The following is a 16,249-nucleotide window of genomic DNA, read 5'->3' on the forward strand; positions in this document are numbered from 1 at the left end:
CAACATGGGAGCAACCAAAAGATCTAGCAACATCTCTGAAAATATAAATTTTCATTAGCTCCAATCTGTATCATACCCATTCACCTTGTTCAAGTGTCTTGTGGCATTTCTTTGGTGGGCTTTCATCAGTGTGGGTGTCTGACATGCCGTTAGTATCATTTATATACACTTATTGCATGCATCATTTCGGCTGCCCAAGCGGGGAAAAAAAAATTCCACTTTTTTCACATTTTCTACATTAACTCGTGCCATAGACATGCATCACTTTCTGCAAAGAGCATTATTTTGTTTGGACGACATGTTTTGAATTGATTAAGTTTGAACTTGTGTTTTTTTAATTTTTGAAATTTCTTCTTTAAAGTGGTAAAGCTTCTTTTGGCCATTAGTTTACATAGAATCATTACATATTTTGAAAAATCTCTTGACAATAAGTTGTTGGTTCCATAGCAGAAACTTGCTGCCACACAGCCTTCAGGTATCTGGGTCAGCATCAATTCCGAGTCATGTACACAGCCATGTTTATTTCCATAAAATCAATGGCCATGTTGTATATTTACCTGCGCACATGATATACATAGCATACAAAATGTATTTGTAAACACTGCCTGAGGTTGACAGACCTTTAAGCCATTGAGATAAGAGTTGCCTAAGAGATAGCAACTGATGCATGTAACCTCAATAAGCTCTTGGAACCATCAATACATATCCTATATGTTGAAGTTGTCTGTACTGGCACGGAAGTCTATGGCACATAGTGCTGTGGTGTGCCATGATCCGCTGTTGGTGGCTTTGAATCCCCGATTTTCTCTCGCACCAGTGCAACACATTATTGAAAAATGCAACCTAATATATACGTCAATATGCACCAAGTGTATTTCAAATTTTTCAATTTTATGTCTAACCTTTATATGTACAAACATGAGGTATTGAATATATTCAGTACCTCTAATTTTATTTACCATACAGAATCAATAACCCCTATGTTATGTGCAAGTTAAATCAATTTCCTTAAATCTGGCCCTGTCAAGTGATTCATATCATGAGCAACAATCCATGCCATTGGGATAATAATACCATACAATCCACTGAGTCACTGAGCCTGACCAACCAATCCATTATGTCACCTTTGATGAACATAGGTTGCAATGTAGGCAGCAAGGTTGTCATTGTGGGGAGCTTGGGAAAATACATGTGCAGAAGTGTGAGGTGAGGTGCAATGGGGTTTAACGTCGCATCCAAGATTATTGCACTTATATGGTGACGTGCATGCACGTTAATGTGTGTGGCTGCGTATACTAGTCCGGACTGATGCTGTTTTCATAGTCCTAGCACACTGAGATACCAGTTAAACATGAATACCCCACTCAGACACAGTATACTGTACCTCTAGACCACGGAAGTCACTCTACCTCTTGACCACAGAGGTCACTCTACCTCTAGACCATGAAGGTCACTTTACCTCTAGACCATGAAGGTCACTCTACTTCTAGACCATGGAGGTCACTCTACCTCTAGATCACAGAGGTCACTCTACCTCTAGACCACAGAGGTCACTCTACCTCTAGACCATGGAGGTCACTCTACCTCTAGACTACAGAGGTCACTCTACCTCTAGACCACAGAGGTCACTCTACCACTAGACCACGGAGGTACCTCTACCTCTAGACCACAGAGGTCACTCTACCTCTAGACCATGAAGGTCACTTTACCTCTAGACCATGAAGGTCACTCTACCTCTAGACCATGGAGGTCACTCTACCTCTAGACCATGGAGGTCACTCTACCTCTAGACCACGGAGGTACCTCTACCTCTAGACCACAGAGGTCACTCTACCTCTAGACCATGGAGGTCACTCTACTACTAGATCACGGAGGACACTCTACCTCTAGATCATGGAGGACACTCTACTTCTAGATCATGGAGGACACTCTACCTCTACCTCTAGACCATGAAGGTCACTTTACCTCTAGACCATGAAGGTCACTCTACTTCTAGACCATGGAGGTCACTCTCCCTCTAGACCATGAAGGTCACTCTACCTCTAGACCATGGAGGTCACTCTACTACTAGACCACGGAGGACACTCTACCTCTAGATCATGGAGGTACCTCTACCTCTAGACCACAGAGGTCACTCTACCTCTAGACCATGAAGGTCACTTTACCTCTAGACCATGAAGGTCACTCTACTTCTAGACCATGAAGGTCACTCTACCTCTAGACCATGGAGGTCACTCTACCTCTAGACCATGGAGGTCACTCTACCTCTAGACCACAGAGGTGACTCTACCTCTAGACCATGGAGGTCACTCTACTTCTAGACCACAGAGGTCACTCTACCTCTAGACCATGGAGGTCACTCTACCTCTAGACCACAAAGGTCACTCTACCTCTAGACCATGGAGGTCACTCTACTACTAGACCACGGAGGACACTCTACCTCTAGATCATGGAGGACACTCTACCTCTAGACCACAGAGGTGACTCTACCTCTAGACCATGGAGGTCACCCTACTTCTAGACCACAGAGGTCACTCTACCTCTAGACCATGGAGGTCACTCTACCTCTAGACCATGGAGGTCACTCTACCTCTAGACCACAGAGGTCACTCTACCTCTAGACCACGGAGGTCACTCTACTACTAGACCACGGAGGACACTCTACCTCTAGATCATGGAGGACACTCTACCTCTAGACCACAGAGGTCACTCTACCTCTAGACCATGGAGGTCACTCTACCTCTAGACCATGGAGGACACTCTACCTCTAGACCATGGAGGTCACTCTAACTCTAGACCACAGAGGTCTTACATTAAGTGTGACATGTCCTGATGGCTCATTGAATTAAAAAAACCTCATGTAACTTGTTTAGGTTCAACTCTGTGTATCGGTACAAAGTCTTTTAAGGGTTGGTGCTGTGGTTCAATTGAATTTTGGATATTCGAAACATTTCAGATCAAATTCTATCATCTCTAATGTCAAAAAAATTCATGCCATACACGCCATAAACCAATCCCTGAAGTTTTTAATTTGAATCATGCATAATGAACACATCCACTGGTTCGGTGACATTTTCAACATTCCCGCACAAATTGTCATTTTCTAAGTGCTTTCAGACGAGGTGTTGAAAATGCAATATAACATGATTAATAGACACATATGTGATGTCTGAAGGTCATGTGTTAGTATAAAAAAACAGGACAGGAATGAGATGATGATTGCTCTGTTGTAAGTTTGTTCATCATGGAATCATCATTGTGACAGTTTTATTAATTCACTGGTTTCCTAAAAAATAGATTTACCCCCATGAAAACCCAGGTTATAAATGGTCTTCAACAAACAATGCTTGTAGAAAGAGATGAATAATTGGGTCTGGTCAGATCAGGCTTGTTGTCTCATCATCTCCCAATTTTATGGATTGATGCTCATGATATCAGTCACTGGATTGCCTGGTCGAGATTTGATTATTAACAGACCGCTGTCATACAGATGAAATATTGCTGCATGCGGTGTTTAACAACAAACAAACAAACAAACAAACTAGATTTACACATTTGAGTGAAAGTGAGTTTGGTCATAAAGTCAAAATAACACCAAAAGTTTAACAAGTGTTCTCGTGCATACAACATACATAATGGTTATCAGTTTTTACGAAATTACATATAGAAATAAGTTGCCATAGCAACTAAAATGAAATCAGATCAATTTGTACAAATTTTTAAGAAAACATAACCTATTGTTACGATTATCAATGCAAGTAACAAATGATTTATTTAAATAAAATTAAAACAATTTTTGTTTTCAGAGATGTTGAAAATGTAAAACAAAAGAATACAAGAACAAGCAATGAAAAGGATCCTATAAAGGTCACAAAAAACATACATGTAATTCACCAGAAACATATGTTCAAAATGACTTTGTTTTTCGTTTCATTCTCAGGCATGAAACATATTCGAGCTTGTAAGCAGATATAGTTTTGGCAAAGAAGGATACGTTGCATTTGAACTAAAACCCTGACAATCTTGACAATCACAGAACTGATATTTGAAACCAGATTTGTTACCAGACAATTCCAAAACATTATTGTTTGTCCTGAAACTGAATTGTTAAAAATGAGCTGCATGAATGATGTTTTGATCTGTTCCTGGCCTTGATGACTCCTGGTTGAGTCGAGGGGAAATGGGGTTTAACATCACGTCCACGATTATTACACTTATATTGTGACGAGCATGACTTATGTGTGTGTGTGTGTGTGCCTTTTTGTACTAGTCTGAATAGTGCCAGCCCACTGAGATACCATGCCGCAGTTAAACATGAATTCTCTGCTCAGACAAAGTGTACTGACTCCGAGCCAACTATTCCTTGTTTTAGCTTCTTAATGCCGAGCGCCAGACAGGGTAGCAACAAGTACCATCTTTTAGCGTCTTTTGGTATGACGTAGCCGGGGATGAAACCTGGACCTTCCTCTCTCTGAGCAGACGCTCTACTACTAGACCACTGAGCCGGTCTCTCCTGGATGAGACTGGTGGAGACTGGACTCACCTGCGGGGAACGGCTCTGTCTGAATGCTGTTGATGACTGCACGGGCGAAAGATATCGTCACCTCCCATCCTTTCGTGGGAGCATCTCTTGTTATACCATGGTACAATCCTGGAATAATGAAAGATACATATTTCAAGCTAATGATATCACTTTTAATATCAAAACAGCCATTTTTGTTTCACAATTACACAATTAACATAACCATTATACCCCTAATTACAATGATTTCAAGATAATTGCATTCAATCCTTAATGTAATGATAATGTAGTCTAAAGATACTCCATTTTATCTATATCAAAATTATCACCATATTTCCTGTAAAAAGTGCCGTGCACCAATAGGCACCCGTGACTGACTTTCCGTTCAGTCAGTAAGCAATCTCTATCAATGATTTTGGACACATACATATCCCAAAAGTTACATAACAGCCCAAATTTTGTAACATATATTAGAGAAGATCTGGGGTAGAACAGGTCTTCAGCAACCCATGCATGCCGTAAAAGGCGACAATGCTTGTCGTAAAAGGCAACTAATGGGATCGGGTGGTCAGGCTCGCTGACTTGGTTGTCATCGATCCCAATTGCGTGGATCGATGCTCACTATGTCAATCACTGGATTGTCTGATCCAGATTTGATTATTTACAGACCGGCGTCATATAGCTGGAATATTGCTGACAGCAGCATTAAACAACAAACAAAAAAGAGAATTGGTAACAGAAAACACATCAGTGAAGATACTATTATCATATAACTTCTAGTTTCGTCTATATTTGACTTCATTCTCGATCACTCAATTGAAAATTTAACATATTGTTTTGGTTTTAATAAGCACTTCCATCTGCCAGTTTTCAGCTTAATGTGGGAGGAAAGTCCGAAGTGATGCAGGTCTCAGATGTTTACCACTTTGGTGAAACCCATGAGCACGGGTATGGTGCTGACAAACCCAGAAACATAATCATGGCGAACTGGGATTCAAACCCAAAATCATAGGTTTCTGGCGTATCCAAGGGTCGCAACTCTGCACAGCAAATCACTGCGCCTTAGACAACTGGGCCACCCGTGCCCCCCAGTTTTAAGTTAAAGCATCTGGTAGCTTCATCAAAACAAATGAAGAGACAAAATAATATATTCATAAAGTTTTATTGGAAAAAACAAACGTTTTGTGTAAGGCAACACATTTTTTGTTTTTCGTTTCATGGGCCTGCCGTCCCTACTGAAAAGCAGCTGGAAAATAAATAAACAAAAAACCAAAATATTTATTTTTATTATGTCTCCTGCTAATAAAATGGTTCCTCTTATACAAAAGAACCGTTATATATAAATTCCATGTCTACATCACTATTAGCGATTCAAGAAGCCAGATGCAGTTTTAACTCCATGGCAGAATGACTTTCATATAAATAAATACATGATTGACATAGCTATTTATTTTTATTTCGACCGACCTTGTGTGGAAAGCTGGAATAAATCTGTAAGACTAAAACTAAAAAAGCGTGGCCAAATTTTTGCTGCAGCAAACAATATGCTGTCTTTCACACAGGTCCTGTAAGTAACAACATCTGGAACCTCAACCAGTGATTGATAGAATGACCAATGTCACATTCCACCAGCGTACAATGACACACTATCAGAAGATTCCGGGTTAGAACTGGTCCTCAGCAATCCATGCTTGTCGCAAGAGGCGACTAACAGGATCAGGCTCGCTGACTTGGTTGATGCATGTGATCGTATGCCAATTGCAAGGATCCATGCTCATGATATCAACCACTGGATTGTCTGAGTGCAGCATTAAACAACAAACAAACAATTTTGATTGCTTTTTGTATCTCCTTTGGCCTCAGGACACCTTCTAAAAGACATCCTCAGAGGTGATTGCAGATTTGAATCGTTGAAACTGTGCTAAACACCTAGGCACCCACTTAAAACGCTTACTCACACACTCACCTCAATCTCAGGTATTACATGAGTGAGTGAGTGAGTGAGTGAGTAACTGACTGACTGACTGACTGACAGAGTGACTGACTGACTGACAGAGTGACTGACTGACTCAGTGACTCAGTGACTCAGTGAGTGTTCTTTTATGCCACTTTTAGCCATATTCTAGCAATATGAGGTGGGGTAAAAGCCCAAAGTGACGCATGTGTTAGACGCTTACCACTTTGGTGCTGAAACATACAAAAAATCATACTCAGGGCGAACCAGGATTCGAACTCAGGATCTATGTTTCAGCAAGTTGCGGCACCTACGACGGCTGGGCCTTGACCTCTTTTCGAGTGAGTCAGTGAGTATGCTTTGACGACGCAATATTCCAGGCGGGGGACACTGTAAATGGGCTTCACACATTGCACTCACGTGGGGAATCAAAACCTGGTCTTTGGCGTGATGAGCAAACGCTTTAACCACTAGGCTACCCACTGCCCACATCATACAATAAGTAGTAAATGTCTACCATTGACGTGTAAATATGGCAACATTGTATGTACAATCAAGTCTGGGTTTTTTACCTAAACATGTGCTGCAATCATTAACATCTGCATTTAGATTGGAATCAGATTGGAAACTGATTGATGTTATTAACTATTTTAAAAAATTAAATAGCAGCCAGCAAATCAGTCATTTTTTTCAAATTGATCTCCCTGGCTACGGCAAGTGTGTACTCAGGCCATTGAAATACAAGTACAGGCGTGAAGACTGACACTGTGTGTATACGTGGTGAACACCATGGCTGATCTAACTAGTGCACATATGTTAAGATGGCATAGATTGGCGTTGACATACAAAAGTGTTGGTGGTATTGAAGTTGAAAACTCATAACAGGATGACGGCCATTTTGGAAAATCCTGCATGAAAAGAATTTACATTTGATTGTGTGAATGTTGTTTGACAACAGCTGGGACTGCTTTATTTGTAACTGGAACCTTCAAATGATAACAAATAATCATATTTACTTCAACAGAATGATGCATACATTAATAGCAATGTCATTACACATAAATCTGACACATACAGGTATGGCTATGACTGGCACCGATAAAGTGTAAACTACACTATAAATACGTCTGTTTTGAATCATCCCAAACCTGCATCAATGGGTGAAAAACAAAAACATTATTGAGTTTTTGTTTGACATGCTTCTACACTAATTATATCATACTATCATACTTGTTAAGGGACTAACTATATGATATTCATGTGTGTGTGTGTGAGTGTGTGTGTGTGTGTGTGTGTGTGAGCACACACGTGTGCATGTGTGTGTGTGTGTGTGTGTATGTGTGTGCGTAAGAGAGTGTGTGTGTGAGTGTGTGTGTTTGCATGTGTGTGTCAGTGAGTGTGTGTGTTTGCGTGTGTGTTTGCGCGTGAGTGTGTGTGTGTGTGTGTGTGTGTGTGTGTGTGTGTGTAGATGTGTGAGTGTGTGTGTGTGAGTGCGTAGATGTGTGAGTGTGTGCATGTGTGTGTGTGAGTGTTTGAGGGTGTGTTTGTGTGTTTGCTTATGTGTGTTGTGTGAGGTTGAGTGTGTGTGTGTGTGAGAGAGTGTGTGTGTGAGTGTGTGTGTGTGTGATTGTGAGTGTGTGTGTGTGTGTGAGTGTGTAGATGTGTGAGTGTGTGCATGTGTGTGTGTGAGTGTTTGAGGGTGTGTGTGTGTGTTTGCTTGTGTGTGTTGTGTGAGTGTGTGTGTGTGTGTTTGCATGTGTGTGTCAGTGAGTGTGTGTGTGTGAGAGAGGGTGTGAATGTGTGTGTATGTGTTTGCGCATGAGTGTGTGTGTGTATTTGTGTGTGTTTGCGCATGAGTGTATGAGTGTGTGTGTGTGTGAGTGTGTGTGTGTGTGAGTGTGTGTGTGCATGTGTGTTTGCGCATGAGTGTGTGAGTGTGTGAGTGTGTGTGTGTGTGTGTGTGTGTGTGTGTGTGTAATGAGGCTGGGAGACTGGATATTTCTTCAGCTACAGCTGCAAAACCAAATATTTTATTATATATATATATATAAAAATTAATAAAAAACATTAATGATAACAAATAATTGGTTACATACTTACTTCAATAGAAAAATGTATACATAAACAACAATATTGTTACACATATATCTCACACATACACAGATGGCTGTGAAGGCAACTGATGAAGGAAGGGTAAACTATACCTCAAGTCTTTGAAAGGCATTAGAATATGACTGATTAAAAAATCAAAACACGTCTTCATCGTGAGGAAGCAAGGCTTTACCCACTGAGCTACCCAATGGCCCCATAAAGACACATCGATCTGTCTTAAGTATGTTTTACTCCATTCTTAGTTACAAATATTCCAACACTATACCCCTGTAGGAACCGACAATGGACCTCCGTGTGGGGAATCAAACTCCGTACATTAAACCCCCAGGGTCACGAACACATTAACCACAGGGCCACCCAACCGCTCTCAATGATCAAGCAGGTTAAAAAACCACTAGTCTATTATACTCATTAGTCCGAGATTCAAACAATTTCACATGTTTTGGCAAATGTCCATGTAATGAGCTGCCATTCTTTCTGCAGCACTTGATGTTATGGCATATTTGGAACCCGTGCTCCTTATCACTCATTCATCATTTGCGCTTTGTTAACAGAAACGTAATTTGTAATTCTATGGCATGTTCTAATGGCGATTTCCCCTGTGAAAGAGATAGATGTGACATGTCATAAAAGTTGAAATTCCCAACAGTTTTCGACCTGAGCTACATCAGATCAACAGCCCTAGATCCATTAGTTTGGTCGTTTTAAATTGAGAATCAATGAAAACCTTTTATACCAATCAATTTTTTATGCTACTGTTTGAAAAGCACCCCTAGTGTAACACTCCTCTGAATCAATTGATGTGTGTTGAACATGCAATGATTAGAGAGCTACACTATCACAAAACACTACCTGTCACTAACAAGGGGCCATAGAATCAGCAGAATTTAGTGATAGGGGCATTCTTGGATTATTGAAGGCATGCTGTCATTATGAAGCACCGGTTCTTTCTTTCAATGGTAGTAATGGTGTTTGGGGACTGAATGAATGGGTTTTTAATACAAGGTTGGTTAGTCGTGAGTCTAAGGCCACCTTAATTCTGTGACCTGGCAACCACCGGTACAGAGTACTGTACCAAACTTGGTCAATGTTGTTTGGGTTGCTTTAGAGCATTTGTGTGCGGGAGTGAAGGAGGGACTACAAGTATTTCAGCCTTATTACAAAGTGTCAGCTTAATAAGGAGGAAGAACTCTAAGGGGCTACTGTGATGAAGGGGCGGTCGGGTAGCCTAGTGGTTAAAGCGTTCGCTCGTCACGCCGAAGACCCGGGTTCGATTCCCGACATGTGTACAATGTGTGAAGCCCATTTTTGGTGTCCCCCGCCGTGATATTGCTGGAATATTGCTAAAAGCGGCGTAAAACCATACGCAATCACTCACTCACTCACTCACTCACTCACTATGGTGAAACCCTGACAAACATGTGAATGACCAACCAAGGCCCACAAGCAGGGCAGGTGTGGGACAACATCAAAAACTGTGGTTGTTTTTCAAATCATGGTTGAATTAGTATGTCTTAAATTTGATATTTGATGCCATTTCAATACAATCTCATTAAAATCAGATCTAAATTCTCGCTTCCGCTAAACAAAGGTCTGAGGAAATCCCATTACGGGTCACGTCAGAACGAACTTTGTCGAACTTTGACAGACCACCGAAATGAATAAGAAGAAGTCGATATCAGCCAATAAATTTGGAAACATATTGAATTTTTAATAAATAATACTCATGTCTAGATGGTGACTATAACCTTTAGATAATGGAATAAAATTGCTGATATATGGGGATAAAAGAGTACTGATAAATTAAAGGGAATAAAACTAATGATAATATATGGGTATAGACTACCAGGAACTATCAGGGTATAAAAGTACTGATGAATATATGTAAATAAAACTACTGATAAATATATGTGAATACAACTACTGATAAATATATGTGAATACAACTACTGATAAATAATTGTGAATACAACTACTGATAAATAATTGTGAATACAACTACTGATAAATATATGGGTATAAAGGTACTGATAGATACATGGGTATAAAAGTACTGATAAATATATGGGTATAAAGGTTCTGATGACTATATGTGAATAAAACTACTGATAAATATAATTATATGTGAATACAACTACTGCTAAATATATGGGTATAAAGGTACTGATAGATACATGGGTATAAAAGTACTGCTAAATATATGGGTATAAAGGTTCTGATGACTATATGTGAATAAAACTACTGATAAATATAATTATATGTGAATACAACTACTGCTAAATATATGGGTATAAAGGTACTGATAGATACATGGGTATAAAAGTACTGCTAAATATATGGGTATATATAAACGTACTGGTAAACATAAGAGAATAAAACTACTGATAAAAATTAAGACACAAAAGTAAGCCATCACAGAGGCCAGAAAGCGAGTGGAACCGTTCTACCTCCATGTTTCGAACGCCCACTCAATCACATCGTACATGTATTTGTCTTTAATGCGAGTTTGTTTAAATTTATCAACAACATCTACTTGATTTGGTCTGGTGTATCGGCTTTGATGTGATCAGGGAGCTGCAAGTACAGACACTATGTAGGACATTTACTTCAAAGACATTTAATTTGAAAACCATGTTGTTTGTCTCTGTGGGACATAGGACATGCTAAGAAAGATCATGATAACATCAGTGCTAGTAAACAAGCACTGTAGCCGCTGAGTACAGAAGTGGAATCAAGATGTTAAACATGAAACAATGTTCCATGCTCCTGAAATACATGTTCACTCAACAGACCACAGAGCTGCTCTTCAGAACTTGCAACATTAAGCTATGAACAGACATCTATACATGGAGTGAGTGAGTGAGTGAGTGAGTGAGTGAGTGAGTGAGTGAGTGGGTGGGTGGGTGGGTGGGTGAGTGAGTGAGTGAGTGAGTGAGTGAGTGAGCGAGTGTGGACCTATTCAAACCCGAAAGCACCGAAAGAAATCCTTAGAGTACATTAGCTATTCAGTATCTATATTTTCCTTAGTGAGTGAGTGAGTTTCATTTTACGCCGCTTTTAGCAATATTCCAGCAATATCACGGCGGGGTACACCAGAAATGGGCTTCACACATTGTACCCATGTCGGGAATCGAACCCGGGACTTCGGCATGACGAGCGAACGCTTTAACCACCAGGCTACCCAACCGCCCCTATATTTTCCTTAAATACTTAACAGATATTATCATGGTTCTTGGCTGTGTACATCATAATATCACTAAAGTACAGCGTCAACCCCAACACACTGAGTAACAAACTTAAAACTTAACATACCACACTAACAATCTCCCAAATAGTCAACATATACTGGCAGGCTAAAGAAAGTATACACCCATAGTAACTAATAATGAAACCAACCAGAAATGGTTATTCGATGGTGATGTATTTGATATGTGTATCATTGTTGTCTTTTGGACATTAAGTTGGCAGTGTTTCAGCAACTGTTTTCAGCCTAGTGATGTTTTGATAATGTTTGTAATATTTTGCTGAGATCCAATTTTTAAGTGTCACTTTCTCTTTCCCCCCAGTTTCTTTCTATGTTTTACATCTATAACACCCAGCCTGTTGTACTTGCTGATGTTTGTTTGTGTATAAACAACATGTTTTACAGAAAATATTTATTAAAATACAAAAATAACAGACAGGATAAAAAAAACTATGAAGAAAACAGATTTCATTAAAAAGAATTATTTTTCTTTCTATAACTCCATACAACATAAACACTTCCACCAATGCCATACAAAATCCCACCCTGGGTCAAGGGACGATCCCAGTGCACACTGGTGTCCTGCTTACATCACCAAGGCAATGACAGCAGTTTGTAGTACACTGTGACGTATGTTTTCAATGGATAACAGTGGCATGAGTGGCAATAATTGATTTACCACTTGACGAGTCATTTTTTATCTTTTCTGCAAAGAAATTCAGGATGAATTCTTTTCAAACTTATTCAACTGTTTTGCATCATCCCAACTGCATATATGGGCGGAAAACAAATAAAATATTGAGTTTTTTAGGGACATCCTTCTGCACTCATTATATCATACTTGTTAAGTGACCAACAGTTTGATATTCACGTGTAGGGTGGGGGTGGGGGGTGGGGGAAACTGGGAGACTGGATATTTTTTAGCTACATCTGCAAAACCAATTGTTTTTTTAATCAAAAGTATGAATCAAAATATTTTAAATGAAAAACAACAATGTATTTTTTGTGCCAGGCAATTTCCTTCTTCAAACGGTCTGAAGCATAATTATTTTTTTCTGCAACAATATCAATAAAATCCCAGCCCCCACCAGCCCAAGAATATCAAGAGAGAGAGAGACCTATTTATTTATAAGACTTGATTATATTTTCTGTTTAAGGGGAAAAAAGGTAAAAAACAGTGTGCAAAAAATATTGAAGTCAATTCTTAAGTAAATCTTCATATGCTGGAGGTGATATAGTTCAGGGAAATAATTTATACTCCATTGACAATGTGTATCCGCCTATAGCCACATAGCTGGAGTGTTACTGAGCAGGGCACAGACAACGTAGGATAGTATCCTTAGTCACTATTTCAGTGAAATAACATGATTATTATCATTATTATGATACAATAATTCATTTCACAAATCATTTTTATGTCAAATATACATTGTTTTAAGCCAACTGAATATCATATGAGAGACACAAGGGATTCAAATGCCAGTAATGAAAATAAAGTGTATATCACTGCCAATTTGAAGATTATTCCACAACCAAATGTGCACATTGATACAGATGAAAGAAACTGCACATTAATCTTTAAGATATAAGTATCGCACTGGTGCCTAATTCAATCCCTTAAGCCTTTTATTAGCTCCTTCACAGGACAGATTAACCATAGTAGTAAGAAAGAATTGGGTGTTCTTTAACCTTTTTTTTAGTGGTATGTATAAGGGCTGTTGCCAAGGGATACCACATAATCTGGACAGTTGTCAGCTTTGATCTTAAACAAGCCAGGCTCAACACAGTAACTTCTGAAAGAACCCTGTGTGAAGTTTGGCAAGTTGTTTTCAAGGGAATCTCAACTTCAACACCTGCCTTTATTGTGTTACAGAACATAGAGAATAGGACTTGAGAAGGCAATCAAGGCAGCACCCACGGGCAGCTTACTTCATCGTCAACAGTCTTAGAGACAGAATTACACTCACAGAGCAAGGTCAAGCTCAAGGTCATGTTGAATTACTTCCTGTCCCAGTCTGTTCCAGTAGACAAGGTCTTTTTATTTCACCAGATGTGCCATTGTAGTGAAGCTCACCTGGTCATATAGTCAACTAGAAAACTGTATATGTTACAGTCAAAGTATAAAATCAGTCATTTGTAACATGAATGAAAATTTAACTTAGGCAATTTACAAAACGCCAAAATAATTCTGTTCGTTTACAAATATTTTTCTGTCAGATTGACTTAAAGTAATAAAGGAGTTAAAAAGGGCTTAAAAACATCACAACAGACAAATGATGGATTAGAAGCCCAACTTTTAAAAATGTACATTGACTTTCGTTTTCTTTTAATTCAATCACTTTCAGTCACTGGGTGATGAAAAAGAACATAAACATGTTTGGAATATGTTTTAATATAATAAATGGAAAAATAATTGAAAAATTACTGAAATATTAGTAGTAGAATTTTCTTGTGTATAGATTTTAAACAATGAAGACATGCCTTTGCTGCATGGTCATGTCACCTCTGCATGGTCATGTCACCTCTGCATGGTCATGTCACCTCTGCATGGTCATGTCACCTCTGCATGGTCATGTCATCTCTGCATGGTCATGTCACCTCTGCATGGTCATGTCAACTCTGTATGGTCATGTCACCTCTGCATGGTCATGTCACCTCTGCATGGTCATGTCACCTCTGCATGGTCATGTCACCTCTGCATGGTCATGTCACCTCTGCATGGTCATGTCACCTCTGCATGGTCATGTCATCTCTGTATGGTCATGTCACCTCTGCATGGTCATGTCATCTCTGCATGGTCATGTCATCTCTGCATGGTCATGTCACCTCTGTACCGCCTATCATCTCTGCATTGTCATGTCACCTCTGCTGCATGACACATGCCATCTCTGCATGGTCATGTCATCTCTGTATGGTCATGTCACCTCTGTATGGTCATGTCACCTCTGCATGGTCATGTCATCTCTGTATGGTCATGTCACCTCTGTATGGTCATGTCACCTCTGTATGGTCATGTCACCTCTGCATGGTCATGTCATCTCTGTATGGTCATGTCACCTCTGCATGGTCATGTCATCTCTGCATTGTCATGTCACCTCTGCTGCATGACACATGCCATCTCTGCATGGTCATGTCATCTCTGTATGGTCATGTCACCTCTGTATGGTCATGTCACCTCTGTATGGTCATGTCATCTCTGCATTGTCATGTCACCTCTGCTGCATGACACATGCCATCTCTGCATGGTCATGTCATCTCTGTATGGTCATGTCACCTCTGTATGGTCATGTCATCTCTGCATGGTCATGTCATCTCTGTATGGTCATGTCACCTCTGTATGGTCATGTCACCTCTGCATGGTCATGTCATCTCTGTATGGTCATGTCACCTCTGCATGGTCATGTCATCTCTGCATTGTCATGTCACCTCTGCTGCATGACACATGCCATCTCTGCATGGTCATGTCATCTCTGTATGGTCATGTCACCTCTGTATGGTCATGTCACCTCTGCATGGTCATGTCACCTCTGCATGGTCATGTCATCTCTGTATGGTCATGTCACCTCTGCATGGTCATGTCATCTCTGCATTGTCATGTCACCTCTGCTGCATGACACATGCCACATCTGCATGGTCATGTCATCTCTGCATGGTCATGTCACCTCTGCATGGTCATGTCATCTCTGCATGGTCATGTCATCTCTGCATTGTCATGTCACCTCTGCTGCATGGTCATGTCACCTCTGCATGTCACCTCTGCATGGTCATGTCATCTTTGTATGGTCATGTCATCTCTGTATGGTCATGTCATCTCTGCATGGTCATGTCACATCTGCATGGTCATGTCATCTTTGTATGGTCATGTCACCTCTGCATGGTCATGTCATCTCTGCATGGTCATGTCATCTCTGCATGACACATGTCACCTCTGCATGGTCATGTCACCTCTGCATGGTCATGTCACCTCTGCATGTCACCTCTGCATGGTCATGTCATCTCTGTATGGTCATGTCACCTCTGTATGGTCATGTCACCTCTGCATGGTCATGTCACCTCTGCATGGTCATGTCATCTCTGTATGGTCATGTCATCTCTGCATGGTCATGTCATCTCTGTATGGTCATGTCACCTCTGCATGGTCATGTCATCTCTGTATGGTCATGCCATCTCTGCATGGTCATGTCATCTCTGTATGGTCATGTCACCTCTGCATGGTCATGTCATCTCTGCATTGTCATGTCACCTCTGCTGCATGACACATGCCACATCTGCATGGTCATGTCACCTCTGCATGGTCAATTCGCCTCTGCATGGCCATGTCACCTCTGCATGGTCATGTCACATCTGCATGACACATGACACATCTGCATGACACATGGCACCTCTGCGTGACACATGTCACCTCTGCATGGTCATG

At 40.3% G+C, this 16,249-nt stretch overlaps 1 protein-coding gene across 1 annotated transcript in view; it reads right to left on the reverse strand.

The window, feature by feature from the left end:
- LOC139452691 (prominin-1-like) overlaps nt 1-16,249 on the reverse strand; it is a 123,358-nt gene that overhangs the window by 67,513 nt on the left and 39,596 nt on the right. The window contains exon 2 of the mRNA XM_071234239.1: nt 4,544-4,651. Within this exon, the coding sequence (XP_071090340.1) occupies nt 4,544-4,651 (108 nt within the window). The remainder of the gene's footprint in view (nt 1-4,543; nt 4,652-16,249) is intronic.

This window comes from Haliotis cracherodii, unplaced genomic scaffold (assembly GCF_022045235.1).
Source record: "Haliotis cracherodii isolate W230 unplaced genomic scaffold, xgHalCrac1.p SCAF_9, whole genome shotgun sequence".
In the NCBI taxonomy this organism is placed as follows: domain Eukaryota; kingdom Metazoa; phylum Mollusca; class Gastropoda; order Lepetellida; family Haliotidae; genus Haliotis; species Haliotis cracherodii.